At 46.9% G+C, this 20,001-nt stretch overlaps 1 protein-coding gene across 1 annotated transcript; it reads right to left on the minus strand.

The window, feature by feature from the left end:
• Positions 1-11,803: 11,803 nt before the first annotated feature.
• Positions 11,804-16,899, minus strand: LOC128716075 (T-box-containing protein TBX6L-like). Its single transcript, XM_053810996.1, has 5 exons — positions 16,812-16,899; positions 15,634-15,793; positions 12,898-13,165; positions 12,656-12,793; positions 11,804-12,511 (listed from the first exon to the last, which is right to left on the minus strand). The coding sequence occupies exons 1-5, from the start codon at positions 16,897-16,899 to the stop codon at positions 11,804-11,806; spliced, it is 1,362 nt and encodes a 453-aa protein (XP_053666971.1).
• Positions 16,900-20,001: the final 3,102 nt, after the last annotated feature.

The raw sequence follows: 20,001 nt of genomic DNA on the forward strand, positions 1-20,001 counted from the left end.
CGTCTGATACGCGATCGATCGCATCGGAATTCGGTCGTAATCGTTGGCATTCGGGGAAGACATACCCGCTCCATCTCGACGGGATGGGAAAGGCAAGGAATTGTGGAAATCTGTGGCAATTAGTGAATTCGCTAATGGGCAAAGCCGGCGAGTTCGGTGTGGTCGGTGCGATCATGTGTCCGAAGTAGTTGTGGTCAGCAGGTTCGATCGAGTTGATCTAATTACTAACTATCATTCTTATCAGACAGAGCGAAACTCTTCAATTCTTACAACTGTTAGGAGGAAAGGTTAACATCCATTTGGAGGTTATTAAAAAATGTCTCTAAGAGCCATAAGCCAGGTGTACAAATTTCAATGAAGATGATGGTGGCACAATGATAATACATTGTATTCTTCAACCTTCATTTAAGGAACACTGAGCGATGAGCGACTCCACTCACCTTGAGAAGCGCGAGCGGAACGCCCGATTCGTTCAAGAAAGGCTACTTAACGCAACACTTTACACACCCAACGCCACTTTTAACTGATGACAATTTTTTCCCACGCTTCCCGTGATGTCCGTCGATGGAAAACTCGTTCGGCTAACAGCAGCACCACTCTAGTTCCGTTTTCAGCAAACTGCATCAAATTACGTCAATCCTTGTTCGGTGCGTGCCCGATCTCGAGGGAAACGGCAAAACGGTTCGAGGCGGAACAAGCGCCCGTTTTGCGACAGCATAAAATCAAACCATCTCCATCGCAAGGTGCTAGAAAACATCCTCGCATCAGCAGAAATTCCGCTGTTGTTTTGTGCGTGTGCTATCGTTTTGGCCTGCTACGACCGGGCACGGATCGTGTCACTTCGTGGCCACTTCGGCCGATCCGCAAACGGAAACCACACTAAATGAATTGTAAATTATCCGTCGACCATAAAATCAATCATCGACCATATTAGCGGTGTTGGCCGACCGTACCGAAGCGGTTCGGGTTTAGACGATCGTAAATGGAGTCCCAGCTCGATCGTAAATGATAATTACATTTCGCATTTCGCGGCTAGCGTGACTAAGCCCCAAGTTCGTGAACGCAACTTGTCGAATGTCTATGTCGAAAATGGAAGGGTAAAACCTCGCTGCAGTGGAGGGAATTCGCAAACAGTGCCATGCTGGGAGGTCCAGTTACAGGTATCAACCGGCTGGTCGGCAGTTAATTAGCAAATTCCAACCGATCGATCAGGGTGAAACAATTATAGTGTGTTGTATTAGGCGAACAAAAAAAAACTTCATTTCACGATGTGCAACAACTGCTCTTCTTCAACCTGCTATGGACATTTGGAATTAAAACGCTTAAACAACTGCTTGTCAGCAAAGTGTCAGTGTGTAGTCGCCAGCTCATCTTAAACAGTGAAATAATTTATTTTACGATCCACTCACCCACCCACTCGTTTCACGTCTCCACGTTTTCGATTGAACACGAAACATTTGAAATGGGTTTTTGCCTTGCTTTGCGAACTTCGGTTCCACCCGAGGCCCAGTCACCGGTGCGTCCTTAATCACTTCTCCAAACGCTTCCATCGGGTGTGATTGCAGTGAAGAAATGATTATGACGTTCGGCCAACGATCATGCCCCAGCCCGGTGATCATCTGCTCAAGCACGGGACCCGGCGAGTTTGATCGCGCCAAACCAGGCTGGACCGGACCAGGGAAGTTGTTTTATTGTGTGCTAAAATTTTAACACTCAGCCAACCCCCGCTCAACCCAACCCCCTTTGGAACATTATCGAGTAATCATCTTCATCATCGACGGAATCGTCGTCCGTTACACCGACACGCAGGTGTCACGGTGCACATTAAGCATTTAGCCGAGTGTGGACCATTGTGCAGTGAAAGACATGTTTCTTTTCATTTGTTTTTTTTTTTTTGCTTATCCTCTTCCCACCGATGATCATCACTGAGCTACATCATAATCAATTAAAAAATGGTTGGGACGAATAAATTATACAGCCGTATATTCTATCGATTGTGTAGAGTCAGGTTCATTTTTATGGAAAACATTTATTTATGGCACATCTTTCTTGTATATGTTGCGTCGAAACCTTTCGCTTTGTACTCTTGTTTTTAAGTGGTTTGTTTGCTTTGTGTTTTGTGCACAACGGCGAAGTTATGATTTTATTGTTCTGATGACATGTCAATTAAAGGGTTTTCGAGTTCAAGAGGCAGACTGGGAACGAATGCTGAATTATATTCTATTTGAACAGGGTTAGGTAGAGTTTAATGAGGACTTCTGCTCCTATTCGGTATTTTGTTGTAAATAAATTTTATGTTGTAATGTCTGTCAGGTGGTTGGGGAAGTAAAAATCTTATTTAAAAAGACCGGGAAATGTGGAAAGATTTCACATCTACCTCTACATAGTTTAATTCAACTGAAAAAGAGTACAGAAATGGCTCTAACTCTATTTTGTACTCCAGTATCCTTCGAAATCTTCGATTCTTCGTACAATACAGGGTTTTCGAGTTGAAGTAGTAATATTGCAGCCATTTCTGAATTCTGTCATTTAACTATTCAAGCTTACTGACTGGATATGGAGTTTCAAGCAGATTTTGGTATACATCCCACATTCTAAAAAAAAAATTTGCTCAAAGTTTTCTCTATTCACCTCAGCACACCTCTCAATAAAGCAACAAGTGTTCAGTAATTGAGAAGAAGTCCAGATATTGACAAATTCTCGAGCACCTTGAAAACATTCCAATTCTTTACTCCAACTCCAACTTTAATTTGGAAACCCTGTGTAGCACTCGGCTCGGCAAACGAGCCAACTCACATAATTCATCTCTTTATTTCGTCGAATACCTAGAGCCTAATGAAGCTTCGCGAATAACCAATTTGTTTTGGAAAATCTTACCCCCTTCTTCAAACACGTTTATTACCAGCAAATTATGTAGCTAACGACATTGATTTTAATTCTCAAAGCAATTTCCAACCAAACCAACCATAAATCATCCATCAAATCTCGTTGAATTCTTACACCCTATGTCGCGATTATCACGCACCCCGTTCTTGCATGCAGCAGTGTAATAAATTTCCTTCGTGACACACGACATTGATTTTTCCTGTCCAAAAATGGTTTGGACAAATGCGTTTGTATCGCTGCTCTGGCGTCTTAAGACGATCGACTGGGTAAACAACAAATTCATATCTTTCGAGCTCGAAATGATCCGCAGGTTCAAGTTTGTTTAACCTTGTCCTGACAACGGGACGATAAGCGGTACCGTTTCGTCCCAAGGGATGAAGGACCATCCCCTGCACTCGCACTGCAGACGGACGAAGGGGTGCAATATAATAATTAGCATAATACGTCTGCCGCCATCGCTTATTAGTGTTCGTTTGCCGCCAGCGACATCAGGAGATCCTCCCGGACATTGGTCACAATGGACCCAAACGACCAACGGGGCAAATGTTAATGAAATTATTTAAGACGATTATCTACCGGATTCTATGCCGCAAACCGAAATGCGCCGAAAAAGGACGCAGGACGAGACAGGGGTTTTTGGCCGATGAAACCCCTGATCGATGGGTTAGGGTCTTGTATTCCGGCAAGCCGATACCTCCCTCGCATTGCAATAGCCAGAAGGTGCTCCAGAATCTCACGGCAGCACAATGAGACTTTTCGGGCAAAACTGTAATGGAACTTCGTGAAGGAGGAAGGATTTGTTTACGCTTCGGTACTTAGACTTTTACTATCGGAACCACAAAAGAGCACTTGAAGTACCCGAGACGCAACGGTCGTATCGGAAGGTGTGTAAAATGGGTTTATTGAGCCGCCCGTCTTCACAACCGTCTACCGCGAATGGCGAGCGCGTTCCCTCCAGGGACGCTTGGGTAGCGCGAACAAATCAACCACAAAGCTTGCTGCTTTTCTTGGTCATCTTTTGCTGGTTCGTTTAGTTTAATTTAATCACGACTTTCCTTTCGTGTAAATTTTCCCAGCTAAAAGTATTGCCACCTCGCGAACCGTGTCCGTTCCCGAGGGCTTTCACTGCAATTGCCGTTGCATGCGAAGCGTGCGTTGAAAAAGCATGCCGTTTCCTGCGGAGCCTGAGTGATCGCAGAGCCGTTGAGCGGTGCCTGCTTCATCGTTTGCGTCCAGTGTGGGCCTCCTGGGACTTTGGTTTCGCCGGAACGTACTCGATCGATCGCGGTGTAATTGATTAATTCGTAACAGGTTCGCTTGTACGGTGTGTACACAGCGCAACGCATTAATTCGCCGGTATTCGAACAGGTATCTTCAGAGTATTTCTCACACTAACCTACGTGAGTACCAGCGCAGTTAATCAAATCTGTTTTTTTTCCACAATTCTTAAAACTTTATTTAATTTAATCATTCTTGTTGCCAACGTCTAATGCCAACAGAATTTCAAGCATCGACAAAACACTCCATGTTTCATGCTCAAAGATCTTCAAATTTACAGCGCACTTCCAAACCGGCTAAAAGCAAATTAATTAAGTGCATATTAAATAACATTCTCCGGAGGCACATTTTAATGGTTTGAGCCTTTCATCGTACACGGTTGTCTCTGGTTTTATGCTCCCTTTGGGGCGATCTCCCTTTTTCCAACCCGTCATCAACATAATCGAATAAACTAACGAATCGAAACATTCATTCCACCCAAAAACTAGGACAACACCGAACGTACTCCCCGTCCCCGGACACCCTGTGATCGGTGATTTTCGCAGGTGGAAAACAGTGATCTAATATGGCAGCACGAAAGCAACAACAACAACAACAACAAAAAACCCACCAGCGATGCGCCCAAGTTGCACGACAAACAGGAAATTTCGAGCATAAACAGCACCATTCGGCCCGGTGTTGACCAAACAGGGCCAAAACAGCACTCGCCGGGCATCGGGATGCGCGCGTTTGCAATTTAATATTCATTACAATCACTCGAGGAATTTTATTACCACATTTCAGACACTGTTCCAAAACTGGAACTGACTGCACTGGGGGAGTCGAGGTTTTGTGGTTGCCACCGAAACGTTGAACTGTTTTCCGAATGATCGATCGGGAAAAGGCGGGAACTCGAGTGAAGGATATGTGCGGCAACAGGCAGCAAAAAAAAACTACGAAAAGGGTGGTGGACTTGCGAGAATTAAGTCCTGTAAACCGTCCGTACATTTTAAAATTTCACCAGTTTTATTTCACTCTCACGAGTTGTGGCGTTTGTTACTTGATCTACACAAGAAAGGGTGAAGAATGATCGTAACAATAAAATGTGCCTCTTTTGCACCCAAAATTGAGTCATTAAATAACGCTTGTAGTAGGCACATTACTTGATGGCTTCTCAATTACTTCTTTGCAACAAATATGTCCAAATCCTATCAAAACCATCGACGAAATCAAACACATCGATGATCACCATTGTTAGCCATGTCAAAGTGAAAAACTATGTTGAAGCATGATTGAAGATACCGAACGCAGGATTAACGCCGTCTCGCGCCGGAATCAATACCCGATCAAAGGTTTCGATACGCGAAAGTGTATCAGAAGAAGGCGAAGAATGCGCCGAAAGGATTAAGCCGAGCTTTTGCTTAATCCTTTGCCCAAGCGTGGCGGTAGAAAACATCCGCACGCCAACAATCGAACGATCGAGATAGCGGCGATAACGAAACCTCAAGCCAAAAGGTGAAGGAATAAACGCAACACACAAAAAAAGACCCCTCGAAAATGAGTCGCCATTTTCACTCCTCATCATTAGACCGCCGAGATCGGATGCTTTTGCGGGAAACGATCGCATCCATTAGTGGTTCGGTCTTAATGCACACTTTGGTTTTTTTTCTTTCATCCACGAGGCACCTGCCATGGTGGCGCCCATCGGCAAACATTCACACGGAGACTTTGAAGAAACGCTAACAAAAAAAACACACTAGCAACAAGTTTTGATCCCGTACCCACAAGGACTCGGAAGCAGCAAAAGCTGTGGGTAATCGTGAGCGAGATAGCCACAGGAAAAATAAAAAGGCAAGCAGGCTTGCTTCCAATCGACCAATTTCTAAAACAAACATCCCAACCGTCCTTCTCGCACGCTTGCATTTGGGTTGGCATTCTATCTTTTGGTTTAATCCCGCCGGTACAGTGCGTAGCCTTTCGTGTCGGGTGTGCTGCTAAGGCTCCAACTGTTGCCATTTGCCGTGCGTGGTCTGCCAACATCTGCCACGTTCGTCGCTGTAGACCGCAACAATGTTCCGGAGCCGGAGTCGTTCGTGCACCATTTTGGTGCGGTTTTTTTTTCTTCTTTCGCCTAAACAACGTCCCATCCGACAGCCAACCAACGCAAAGCGGGCTCGATCGAAGGTGCTTGTCCTTTGCTGCATTTAAAGATTGTATCATGCGACCTCATTTCCCCCAAAAAACCTAAGCATTTACCTAAGACAACCAGCGACAGACGGTAGGCGAAACATTATTGGAAAAGTACCGAAGATGCCGATTTTCGTTTCCACCACCGACACGGTGCACGTCAAAACCACAGATCGATAGCCGCACGATTAGGTGTAAAATTAACCACACAACAGTTTGGACCCGTTTTTTGGACCTCAGATTGGCTTTTCGTTACGAACGCCTAGACACTAATGTTTTGGGCTCTAAAATACAACTGTTTACCTTTCGCACGATTGGAGACAAATGTAATGGATTCGGGTGTTTGGCCTTCCCAAAAAGGTGAAAAGAAATGTATTTGTGTGAAACACTGCTTTTCACCGGCGTCCGATCGACCGTGTCGAAAGCAAAGATCATTTGTTTTAGAAGCTGAGTGTTCCGGCTGACATACCCGGTATGAGTGTGAGGCTTTTCAGAAATTAGTTTCACCTACATAGAACGTCCTCTAACGCGCCGTACACCTGCAACCGGCTCCATTTTCCTTACCTTCCTTGGCTTTACAACGATTCCGCGTAGCCAGCGTAGGTTCGTCTCGGTACCATCTCGAGATTAATCCTGTTAATCAAACGAAGCAGTGAGGTAAAAGCACGAAATTTGACACCTAACCCTCGCTCGCTTTGCATTCGGGGGGGGGGGGGGGGGGGGGAGGGGGGTCAAACATTCGTTGTAGCTGGTAGCCGATCGCTCAAAACAGTCGGTAACAAGCGCACCACAAAAAAGAAGCTCAGTCTTCTGGCCGAAGGAAATCGAAGGTGAGTGTCAAAAATGGAATTGTTTGAGAAAGTTGATACATCGGGTGTTTGAGGTGCTGAGGGCGCGGATAGTAGCGACCACAAACGCAATGCCCTATGTGAGATCCTGATGTGAATATGTTAGGTGCTCTAAAACTGATTCTATCCTGCTGCAACGTTCTTCCATCTTTTACACTGCTCAGCCACCCCAAAACTTCATCTTCGTTATTGTAAAAGTCAACAAAGTTACCAACAAGAACCTGAACGGTCTGCTCGGGGGAAGGGTACAGAAGTGTAGACAAAATAAAAACCCAAAGGTCTAAACTCAAACCCCAAACACCGCACACTGTGTACGATTGGTAAATTTATTTTTCCTATTTGAACAATCGTGTTGCACTCTCGAACTGCTCGCACAAACCACAGAAAAGCCAATCCGTTCGACGGCATTCGTTCCGCTTCGTTTTACCACATCCATGTCAGTGGTCCGGGGGTCTCGTTTTGGAGAACCACCTTCCTGCGGAACATCCCAAAACCAAGGGCCACTTGTGCTGAGGGGTTTGTTTTTCCCTCGAGCTGAGCAGAAACGGGCACGAGACTACTGCTCGGTGCGGCAGGACACTTCAGCGCCGTTCGAGTGCGTAACGTAGTTGCTGAGATTTGGATGCTGAAGATTGATTAATGATGGATTGGATGTTGAACTACGACGTTCGACGGACACTTCTGACTGCGGCATAATTTCGTCGAAAAACAAAACCCCTATCTAATAGCGCGCTCGAAACGCGCATGGTGCGATGGGAAGCTCGCGCAGGGAGGTGACCCTTGTCGGACGATGTTCGGAAGTGGCAAAAACGAACACTTAACCCTCCTGCGCAGTGAAACAAGGGTGAAAACATGGAAGCGAGTACTAGAGTCGATCATCAGAAGAGACACCATGGGGGAGACACCAGCGTTTTAAGTGTCCAGACTACACCATTATCAACCGAAACTGTGCGCAACTCGCCTCCCCACTGGGGCCATACCCGTCGAAAGGGTGCGAAATTCGTAGAAATGGGATGGCGGTTTCGAAAACCAAAAAAAAAAATACGCATCTTTAAAAAGGTTTTAAAATGGCAGCACGTGAAGGCAGCCCCAAAACCCGAAAGCGAAATCCAAAAAAAAAAGCGGCCCTACTCCGCGAACCAGTTCGGATTCGGCACACCAAAATACGCCGAAACACACCAAATTCCCCAGACGAATTTCCTGAGAAATTTTTCCCCAACGCGAACGGGCGGGCGTGGTTCGCATAAATGATGCCCCTCGATCCCGTACGATCAACCGGAAAAACCCCACCAGTGCGTAGGCCACCGCCAAAACGCGCTGCCCAAAACCCGACGAATAATATTTGTAAAATTTGCTAATTTAATTCGATACGTTTGTGCGTTTTTTTTTTTTTTGGTTCGCGGGCAACATTTCGCCTGCTCGCCTGAATTTTTCACGTTTTTCTCCGTATTCGGGCCGGATGGTGGCTTGTCAACAAGTACGCGGTGCTGAAATTCCGCCGTGGGAAAGTGAAGGATAGGGAAACAATTGCTTTAAAGCGTTTAACATTCTGCGCTTTGCCAGCAAGCAAACAAATTTTACCCAACAGTTTCACTTTCGGGTGGAGTATTTTTAAAATGCTAGCCAATTTGTTCATACGTTCGTTAATTGTTTGTCTGACGGGTGATTGAATTGTTCCAGGAAGATCAGAACGTGCCAGACAAAACATGATTTTCCGAGCATGTGCAAAGACGTTAGAAGAATAATTCTTTAAATGTTGCAACACAAAACAAGCTCATCACATTTCAAAGTCACGAAACCACAACGCTATCGCATGGCAAACGTTGCCACCGTTTGCTTTTTTTTTCGGGAACTCTTTAACTCGTCAAATATCCGATATCGCAGCGATAAGACCGAGCTGCAGATAAACTACCAGCTATAACCGATATGCTCACAAACTTATTATCCTGTGTGCTACCGTTTACGATCACTTTTCGCACGTTGTGTTCGAGAGCAATCGCTAACGGAATGCATCCTGCAGCGCAGATGCGCCTATCGCAGTGCAAACAGTGTGTGCAGCGGGATGCAACAGGCTAGAAATTATAGCACGTTTACGGTTAAATATTTACCCTAGTTTTCGAGACACGCATAGAAAGTGACAACATTGGCCCAGCGGGTGCACAGTAGCCAGTGGTGTTAAGGCTTTAAGTCGGGCACTCGGTCAGGACTTATCGAAAGATCCAGCGATCGACGCTATCCCAACACAAATACAAACACGACACAGTCTGATAGCACATCTGACACGCAGAGAGCTCTTTTTCTGTCACGGTAGACAGTAACTGGAATGCCAAAAAGCGTTCGGCAAACATTTGTCATGGTGTTTACAGTTGATAAAACTGGGCATATATCACCCAGCTAATCGCTCGGTGCCGGAAAATATAGCATGTCCAGCAAACACATGTTGAATTATTTTATAGGTAGGATTTTGTTATGCATCATGCTTATGTTCTTCTTCCAACAACATCAACACACGTGTTGAGTACTGGTCGAATGCTTGTACGAGACTAGACAAAGAGCGGACAAAAGAGACTAGCGCAGGGGAAGTCACTCGGGGGTCTCTGGAATCTGAGTCCTAACTTACTAATCCTAACCACAACAAATTGTTGCTGCCACGTGTATCTCGCTTCGTCCATCCACACGAACCCCCTTCCCCGTGGCTGTACGCGTGTCTACACACCCGCAACTAACCACGTTCCGCCCTTAGCGCCAGCGGTTTACCGCATTGTCTAAACAAATCTAAACAATTCCAAAGCTTACACAGGGACACGCGTGGGGAACTATCAAATGATTCCCCCCCCCCCCCCTCCCTACAACACCCCCATTGGCGGTTCGCTTGACGCTCTCGTTTCGGTCGAGTAACTGCGGTGGAGTTTTTTGGTAAGTGTTCTCAATCGTTTGCCACTGGGCCAGAGGTAGTTTTCGCCCTCAGTTGGCTACCGAATTTCGACCCAAGACCACCACGTTGTTAACCCGGGAAGGGGCGGGGGGATCATCCCTCGTGGAAGATGTCACTTGAAGTTGAACGCTTCACGTCTCGAGTACACTGTGGGGAAGGCCGAGCGCACCACTCGAGGTTGCGTGTGGTTTTGTCTCCACGTGAACTCGTCCAAACGCAATGCGAAGCTGTGCGCCATCTTAAGCAACGAACCTCAGCACAGTCAAAGACAACAGGGGAGACACGCTCGAACACGGGGCAAAGGAAACACTCTGCGTGATGAGTGTTCGGTGCGTTTCGGCACGTGGAGGACCACCAACAATACACGCTTTACATCTGACGATTCTGTTGCATTCGTGGAGGTTGTTTGTTGTGGTGTTGTTTTCTTAAGATCATCAACAACGTAGCGTTGCGTTAAACGAATTGCCGCCACACATGTAACGATGCGTTACGTTACGTTACTATTCAGAAGTGAACTTGTTTTGGGGAGTTTATTTGGCTGCAATATGCGATCTTTTGTGATATCATCTTGCAGTGCTATTGAGCTCATACAAAATATTAAATTTTTCTGACAGTTGTTGTTAATAGAAGTGGAAAAAAAGCACACATGTTCCATTAATTTTTAAGTTATATTTATTACGCTTTTCTACACTCTTTCGGGGTTTTCTCGCTTAGCTTCTAATGAGATGGACACTTAAATTAATAGCTTTACTGGATTTCTCTAAGCTTTCCTAAGCACACAAACAAAACAAAATAAAATGGCGTGACACAGTACGCACATTGGTTCGAATCCGCTAAAACCTACACAACTCTAGAGCGCATGAATAAATTATTCTATCTCGCTAGCCTAACATGATAAAACACTAGAACCAACTATAAAGCACGCGCTTTCTAACAAAACCTAAAGCAGACGTATAGTACCTTTTGGCCAGGATGCGTACCGTAAGATGAAATCTAACTCCACCGAACGCAGTGACGCATTGCAAACGGAGAGTTCCCTGAGAGGTTTGAGGATGGTTGGCCTTAAAAATAATTAACAGTCTCACACTATACCTAGGCTGTTGATATTCGTTGAGATAGGAGAAGAAATTTGGATCGATCGTATAATGTAACGTAGAACGAACAGGGGACCAGGGGAAGCAGCAGCAACCCAAACATCATCATACACCGGCAGCCATTTGTTGGCCACATTCCACCAGCGCCTGTTCGTTCTAACCAATTGCACACGCGTTAACTTTCCACCTTTTTTTTCCTGTTTCGCGCCCGACATCCGAGCCCGTTTCTGCTTCGTTCTGCTTCTACACCTTCCAACAAATGTTCGGACTGCCGGCACTGCCAGCATCACACCCCGGTAAGTAAACCCTCTGCCAGCTCGGGCGAGCATATCAAACAATGGTTCGCTCTGTGCCTCCACCACTGTGCTCGGTGATCGGTGAGCCCCGCGTAAAAACAGTCCCAACAATCACGCGTACACGCATCGTTTGCACAGTCACTTAGTACAAACACACGCCACGCCACGGAGGTGAAGATGGAGATGTTTGTCTTCCCGGGTCCGCAGGGTCTCTGGATCATCCCGTCGATTACAGCCATTGCTCTTGCTCTCGCCACTCGGTGACTCTGTTTGGGCAAACAATTCACACCCACGATGCGTCTACCGATCGTGCCCAAGAATGGCGGAGATGCTGAAGGGCAACTGATGCTGTGGAAGCTGCTGCTTTCGGCTTGGGCTTTCCTCCTCGCTGCTGTTGAAGGCGGTGCGCGCTGATGGTACGGGAATTGGAAGGAACTCACGGCGCGCAAACTGCTGCAGCTGGTGAGCCGCCTGGACGAGGGCACTTGGTTCGAGGCCGGGTGATCCGGCTGTCTGTGATCGGGCGAACGAAGGAAACATCAGATCCATCCACGAACCTGCGCCGGGTTGCTGCAGCATCGGGTGGGCATGCGGGAGATGGTGCGGATGGTGCGCGGCCAGCAGTCCCGCGTGCACAGCCATGCCCGGGTGATGGTTCTGGTAGAATGCGCTCGCAGCCATCGACGCGGGTGAAGGACGAACCGGAGATCCGAAATCATCCACCACCACCGGAGAGCTCGTGCCGCTGGACGAACCATCACTGACGGAGAGTTCACTGTCGTCCAAGGAGGACAAGGAACCGGCAAGGCTGGACGTGCGAGGACGCTTCGCTTCCGGGCCCATTTCCTGCCCATCAGACTCATCGTCCTCTTCCGAGCTGCGATTGCCAAGTCCGGAGTCTGGCGACATCAGCAGCCCTGCCTTGCGCTTGCAACGGGACTGACCCGTCTCCCGGAAAGCTTTCGCGAATGGATTGTTGTCGATCTTCAGTTTCGTGATGCGATCATTCTGGAGGATTATCGGAAGAGAAGAACAGGAAGAAAGGCATTTTATATTGGGTTAGCTACAAAAAAAAAAACGTCACACTGTGAAGACGTAGCTGAGGTCTTCGTTTGAAGCTTTTCTGAAAGAGTGAAATTAAAGAGTACTAACCTGATAAGCAGTTACAGCGACGAATTCCGTCTCGGGGAAAGTGAAAGCTTGTTGTGGAGCCCACGGAATTTGGGTAGCATCTGAGGCTTTGATGACGTGAATACGAGGTTGATATTTGTGCATACTGGTCAGAACGATCTGTGGAAGGCAAGAACGAACAGCAGGTTGACCATCAGTCATTGACATCTTGCGCGGGAGGATGGTTGAGCGCCAAATAACTTCCAACAAACACGACTACTTACATGTCCATTGCTGTCCAGGGTGTTGTTGGTGAGCTTCACCTTGTTGAAGACGATCGGCTGCGAGGTCCAGTGGGAACCGAGGGCTGGCCCATCGGGATGGAAATAGATGCGCTGGGGGCTCTGGGGTTCGGCACCACCCGCCGGTACCCACTGGGAGCCGCTGAACTTGAACCGGCAGTCACTGATCGGGACCATCTCCAGCAGGATGAAGTAGTTCTCTTCCGCTTCCAGCCCGTTCACGGACAGTCGCATCGACGGAAACATACGTCTGTGAAAGAAGAAGAGCGAGAAATCGTTTGAGGATTAGAACCGGTTAACTTTCGCTATCGCGATGCGCACCGCGCGGAAGGATTTGTCGCTTTTGATGTCTGTTTCATTCGGCTAGTCTCGGCCGGGGTAATTCACAATCAAACGCAACCAAAGCGTTCGATCGGGCTCGATCGACGCATTTTTTTTACGACCACCCGAATAACCAATTTAGCTCAATCGTTACAACAAAATAACGCGGCTTCGAAAGAGAAAAAAAAAAACAACGGACCAAAGGAAACGAACGTGCCCCAATCATATTCCGGCGGGGTCCCGGCCCCGGGAGTGTGTTTTGCTTAATTAAATTTTATTGGCCAACCGGCCCCCAAGAACGGGCGGAAGAAGGTCTTCTACAATTCCCCCATCCCTCTCCCCCTCCTATTCCACTCCCCGCAAACCCAACAAAACGGCTTCAATCACCGCTATCATCAGGTTCCGAAACGAAAACGCTTGGCGACGCTCTTTTACGAGCTTTTATGATTTGTGAGTGATCGTAAAAACAAATTTTAACTATATTCGTTTTGATTCGATTTCCTTCACTTCTTTTTTTTCTTCTTTCCTTTGATCGACATTCGACCAGACCCAGCGGTGGTTGTCTGTACATTTGTGGACGGTCCCGGCATGGAACTGGCTACCCCAGCAGACGACCGCTGTCGATCCATCCAAATCGAATATAAATCAACTTGCTCCGGATTCGGATCAGCGCATCAGTTTAAAAAGCACAACCGACGACGAGCTTCTCGCGGAACCTCATCCGTACGGTGATCGTGTGAAACGGATAATAATCGAAACCCAAACCCCTTGTTTTGCGTTCGGTTCGCGCACCACGCAGTTGAGGCGCCATGGTGCGGAGACCAAGACCCGGCTACAACCGCACCGGGACCCCGGGAAGGGACCCCGTGCTGGGACATCTGACAATAAACACTTCGTTCCGAATGTCGCTGGACAGTGGAGCGGTGAAGCGGCAACGAAGGTGCAGGCGAGGAGGAGGGATCGGGAACATGAACGCGACATGACATGGCGGTACCGACCAAAAGCCACCCCGTTTGTCCTAATAGAGCGTCTTTACGAGTGCTCTCGAAGCTCGTGAATGGATGCGACCCAAACAAGCTTTTGTTCTTCACGGTTTCTTCTGTTGCAGGACTCGCAATGAAGGAAACCTTTTGCTAGCGAATGTTTTAACTGATATAATGAATGTGACAACTAGCAGCGAGTAGTGAAATGTGTGATCTTCTATCACTCTATCACTCCATCACCTCACCTAAGCAAGACGATCCAAATTACGCTAGCATCGCCCTGCGGTTCACGGTTGAATATGTTCGCCAAAACCCTGCAAAAAGAGTGAACTAAAAATGCAAACAAAACCCCAAACAACTCCCAAAGGTATCTCCGCAAGCCTACCAAACAAACACAAGCTGGCGCCAGGAAAGGCAAACAAGCTGCAGATCGATCTTTGCTCGAATTGCACGGATTTGGTGCGATGTTTTGGTCCTTAGACTAGAGTAATTCCAGGCCAGACACTGCATTTCCCAGCCGTCTCAAGGAAAGAGAACACGCTGCAATAGGGACTACAGCTAAAGAAAGAGGCAAAAGAACCCGCAACACGCAACCAACACGTCTTGGTGTTGGCGGCACCGTTCCAGACAGCTCGTCCAAAGTAACGAACGCCGCACGTCAAACAACATCAACATGATCTTAGGCGAACGAGAGAATAAAAAAAATACCCATCCTCCAAGGAAGCATGGAAGGTCCCTCTCTCTCTCTGTGTGTGTTGAGTTTTTATGAGCGTGCTAAAACAAAAAGAAGCGCACCAATAAAACACATTAAAAATCAAACGGCCAAAAACGTGTGAAGCTAACAAGCGTACGGGGCGAGGGGGTGGCAGAGCGCGAACGGGGATCGACTTTTCTCCGGACATTCGCTTCACACCCCGTGATGCATTCTCGAGAATGCTGAGAAGGCCAAAGGGAGGCAAGAATTATGATTATTGTCTCTGTAATATCCCGTGAAGTCGGTTCAGGGGTTCGGAACAGGTCTGCGTTTTTTGTTTTCCACCTTCGCGCCTGGCGTTGGTGAGGTGAGAAGGGAAAGCGTTTCGGTCCAGATTGCACCGAAAGGAAGTGACAGCTTGAAACGAAGTGTTGTATTTTTTCCGTTTTGTTTTTACACTTCGTCTCCTTCTACAATGCCAAGTGCACAAAACGGTGAAGTGGGTTCTTCCCCGAGCACTGGATGCCGAAAAGGAAGGAAAACTTTGTAGCGTCCCGTCCATGTCTCGGCAATCGGTAGGGTCAAGGTCTTGCGCCGTCGTTACCAAACCCCCGGGGATAGCACTGGGTTGTAAAATTTGGCGCCACCGTACTGCCGTCCGAATCCGGAGTCCGGAGCCCAAAACCCCCTGTTACAAACTGTTCCCGCCCGGACACTTACCGGCCACTCTTGGTGATGATCATCTCGGTGCCGATCTTGTGGAACTGGCTCCAGAGATCGCGGTTCTGCAGCTTGATGTCCACATCCGGCAGGGTGTTGTAGCGCGGCGGTATCATCAGTGGACGGGGCGGCGGTACCGGTAGCATCGCCGGATATGGATCTGCATCGAGAAGAAACGGACGGACAATTAGTGCGCGGTTCGGGTACGCGGTTGCATGCTGACTCATTTTACAGTCGGTTTTTTTTTTTTTTTTTTTTTTCGATCGCTAAAGCAACAACAAGAGGGAAATCTAAGGGTTGGCGGGAGGCAACAAAAAAACAGCCTGAAGAATATGACTCCCGAAGACGATTAACGCCTGAGCGAACCGAGACGGCCGCTGCTATTGCTGCGCGGCTGCTGGGTGCTAATGATTACGATATTTACGTCATTATTTTCCCGATTCGGTACGCTTGTTAGGCATTCCTCCACGGCTGCAGCAACGCTACCGGGAAGCAAACCAAACATCACATGTGTTGATTAACTCCCAAACCATCTCGCTCTCTCTCTCTCTGTCTCAGTAGGCGTTCGTATGCAGAAGCAAAAGCTCAGAAATGAAAGCGAATTTAAATTTGGGAAGCTTTGGGCGTTACAGGTTCGTACACAACCGGTGATAACATAATTGAAACATAAATACACAATCGCAAATCATCGCTAATTGGTGTTTACACGCGGCTGATTGTTGCGAGTGCATTAACTCAACACCGGCCTTTGCATGACGAATTGTGGAGTTTTGGGAGTTTGAAAATCGAATCGCTCACCATTATCGATCAAACGCCGTCGGTAAATGGCAATGGTAGGAGAGAGAGAAGGAGCGAGTTGAGGCTACTTTAAAATATATGTACGCATGTTCTATGTGGTGGAATTTTATGCATTCCTCCCAACAGTTCTATGGTTTCCACACATTATGTATGGAAGGAACAAAAAAGGTACTTCCTAAGCGTCCGATTGATTGATAGCTTAAGAAAGGAACTATAAGCTACCAGTGCGGTTGTGATTCGTTTTGTTTCGTAGCAACCTTTGGTTGGATTCTCATGTTCTGTACACCCTCCGGGTTAGCAGCACCTCGAGAATTCCCGCGAATGTCAATCAACCCAACCCGGCGATGTATCAATTCGCCGCGGTATCGTGGAAAGCTTACCGGGCAAACGCTGCATCTGCATCCGGTAGAACTCCGTCTGGAGCGCTAGGTGATGGTGCATCCGTAAATCCATTAGATCGGCGGTCATTTTGTGCGATTGGTGCAGCAGCAGCAGGGGGGGAACACTTGACACACTATACACGTTGCACACAGCTTGCGGTACGGAACACGCACCCGTAACACTTGTAATACTTCGCACAGGCACAACGGTTTTTCTTTTTGTTTTGTTTTTAATTTCCAGGAGCGACTTTTGCACTCGCCGGCCGTGCCTCACTCGTAAGTCTTCTCAGTGCACCGATGCAACTGATGCACTCATCGATTTTGGGTTCAATTCTTACACTGCCTACACACCGTACAGCGGACGCACTGCACAAACACTTGCCGTTGCTAAATCTGTTCACGATCACTCACAAATCTCTCACTTCATCGGTGTTCCTTCGCACACTTGCAACATTGAACAAGTTCTCGCAAAGTAATCGTTAAAAATGATGGTCTGTTTGTTTGTTTCTTTTGTGTGTGGTTTTGCTCATAACAAGTTAAAGACACCAAGAGCAACACACCCGCACGGTTGAACGTTCGCTCGGAAAATAAACTCCGAACGAGTTCTGGCTGCGCTCGTTACCCTTGCGATGTTTGTGCGTAAACATGCCTGTATGCTTTTATGCTGCCACACATACCATCGCAGGGTGGAAACGAGTTTTCGGTGCGTGCGAGAAGGAAGGTCGGTTTTCGGTCCCATTTTCGCACGCTGCGTGTGATTGGGGTAGAAAGAGGGCGTGCCATTCCATTGTCTGGCTTTTGGAAAATGAAGAATTTCTTTGCAACTTCGAATAAGGATCACATTTCTCTTTCCTTTCCGTAATGTTTTCTTAAAAATCTTTAACACAAATGTTGAAAACAACGTTTTATTTTCCTGATTTTATATATTAACCTCTAGAAATGGAGTACTGATTTTCCTTGTTAGTGTCGTAAAAGGATTTTAGCTTTCACTTTCTCACTTAAAAAAAAAATGTCCTTAAAAATAAAACCAACATGACTTAATGTTGATTAATAAAACTGAATTTGTACGTTGTTATCTTATGAAAATCTCTCTTTACAAGCAATTCACATGGAAACTCTCTCCAGAATTCGTGTCCTGAGATCATGTTTTTATAAGACAATTAAATCTACTTTTATAAACACTTGTCCGTGTCCGTTCTTTCCCGCAAAATCATTTCCATCCTTTGTGTTACCCTTATCCCTAACGCTGTGTGGACATTGCAATAACCACCTGGGGGGAAAATTACTACCCCTGTCGTATAAAACATCCAAGTAAACCTGTTGCCAGATTTACCCTGACACGTCGAAAGTTTCTCACCACCACACAATAGCAGAGTCTGGGAGGAGTCGCACAACAATGCCGTCCATTTACTACATTGATGGTCCTTCTGCTGGAAATCCCAGCCTCCATTTACGCTGAATGGGGTTTTCCCCAGCAAGGATTCAATTCATCAGCGTTTGTACCCCGGACGACTAGAACGGTACCCACCGGAGGCAAACGAGGTACCGATATTTTCGATCACCATGCCAAGTGGTACAGGCCCTGGGGGCGCAAAAATCTCAAGTACCGGTGCAATAAAACAATTACACCTTCGCTTCGGTGGGTCACGTGGTTGTCCACCACTGTGTGCCGAGCGATTTCGCTGGCACGGGCTTCGATCGCAACAGATCGCAACGGCACTGCGAGAACGATCACACCTAATGGTGGCTGCTAATCGTTTGTCAGTCTACAGCTGAAGGTAGCCCATTTGTGCGTCTTAAAAGGGGCTGGATTTGTTTTAATCCCAATTGTCACCTGTGCCTGGGAGCAATATCACGGGCCTGGCCGGGGTAGTAGCAGACGCTCTCGAGTGGTCCTTCGATGGCAAGTCATTAGCGTAGGGATATGGTTGTAAGCTGGCGGTATGCATTGTAAATAGGTCGTACCCTTGGCTCTTGATCGACCTAAAGATCGAGTTGAGTTCAAAAGCAGGTGTGAAGTTCCTTGCCAAGATATTCCAATATATTTGATGATAATTTATAATTTTTGGTTCAACAGAAGTAATAAGACGATGTTGAATATTATTGAGGCATTTATTAAAGCTTTTTAAAAATATAATTTAACGACTAAATAAATTCGAAACTATGTTAAAACTTAAAAAGTCTCACTAATCGCAGTTTAAAAGCAATAAATCCCGTTCTTCTAAAATTCCATTCCCCAATTAGACCACCAAAGATCCTTCAGCACGCGTACCACTATCGTTCCGTCGTAAAGCGATAAAAAAAATCCCCCTCAACCAGAACGTTATACAGAATTCATTCACGGGCGCATGCAAACCATGGAAATCGTGTCGAATCGACCGATCTAATCTACCACCGCGTACACCGCCAATGTTCGGAACGCGTGCAAGATGGTTCAAGACAACGAGTACGAGTAAGCCGTTCCGGCGTCCAGTTCCACCTTCAGGCGTGTACAGTCTACTGAGCTTGACGGTTACTTAGTTTATGACTTTTCAGGCGCCACCTTATGTTCCACAATCAATTGATCATGTCCCGAAATGCGAGACAAAGAATGTGCCGAAAGTGGAAAAGGATGCAACCGGGAAAAAAGGCGACCAGCCACAGACTGAAACAGACCTTCGAGTGCCAGGGAAAAGCTTACCAGAGCAAAGGGAGAAAAAAAAAACCTTCCCGGCTTCTTGTCGGGGTCTGCTTATCGTTTGGGTTTCGATTTAGTTTTTCGGTACGTTTGTGCAGTGGAGTGGTTTGCGCAGCGCTATTCCACCCGGACCCGGTGCGAATGGTTGGAACTGATTATGAAATCGTATTTTCTGTGGATAGCTTTTCGGTATGCATGTGTCTGCTCCGCCTCAACGCGATACGGATATCAACGAAAACGACCCAAAAAAAACATGTGATAATTGCTGCATGTGACATTGAAACGATTCAACCTCACTGTCACCCAAAATACGGGTGACAAATGTGTGTACACGATGCATTTGCTGGGACTGGGTTGACATAATTCGGTTTGTAACGACTGCTACCGGAATTGTTACGTATCTGGCATTGAATTGCCAGAGCTTGGACAGTAGCATTTAGTGCGCATGAGAAGGATCATTAGTGGGATTATGTATAGCTCAACGAGAGTGTGAACAGAGCTTGAAAACAATTT

This window comes from Anopheles marshallii, chromosome 3 (genome assembly GCF_943734725.1).
Source record: "Anopheles marshallii chromosome 3, idAnoMarsDA_429_01, whole genome shotgun sequence".
Classification (NCBI taxonomy): domain Eukaryota; kingdom Metazoa; phylum Arthropoda; class Insecta; order Diptera; family Culicidae; genus Anopheles; species Anopheles marshallii.

Excerpts from the sequence above, each read along its gene's own strand:
- LOC128716075 (XM_053810996.1), bottom strand. The coding sequence starts at position 16,899 with ATGACCGCCGATCTAATGGATTTACGGATGCACCATCACCTAGCGCTC. Across the intron at positions 13,166-15,633 it reads ATCATCACCAAGAGTGGCCG|ACGTATGTTTCCGTCGATGC; the intron begins GTAAGTGTCCGG and ends CTTCTTTCACAG. Across the intron at positions 12,512-12,655 it reads TCGCTGTAACTGCTTATCAG|AATGATCGCATCACGAAACT; the intron begins GTTAGTACTCTT and ends ATAATCCTCCAG.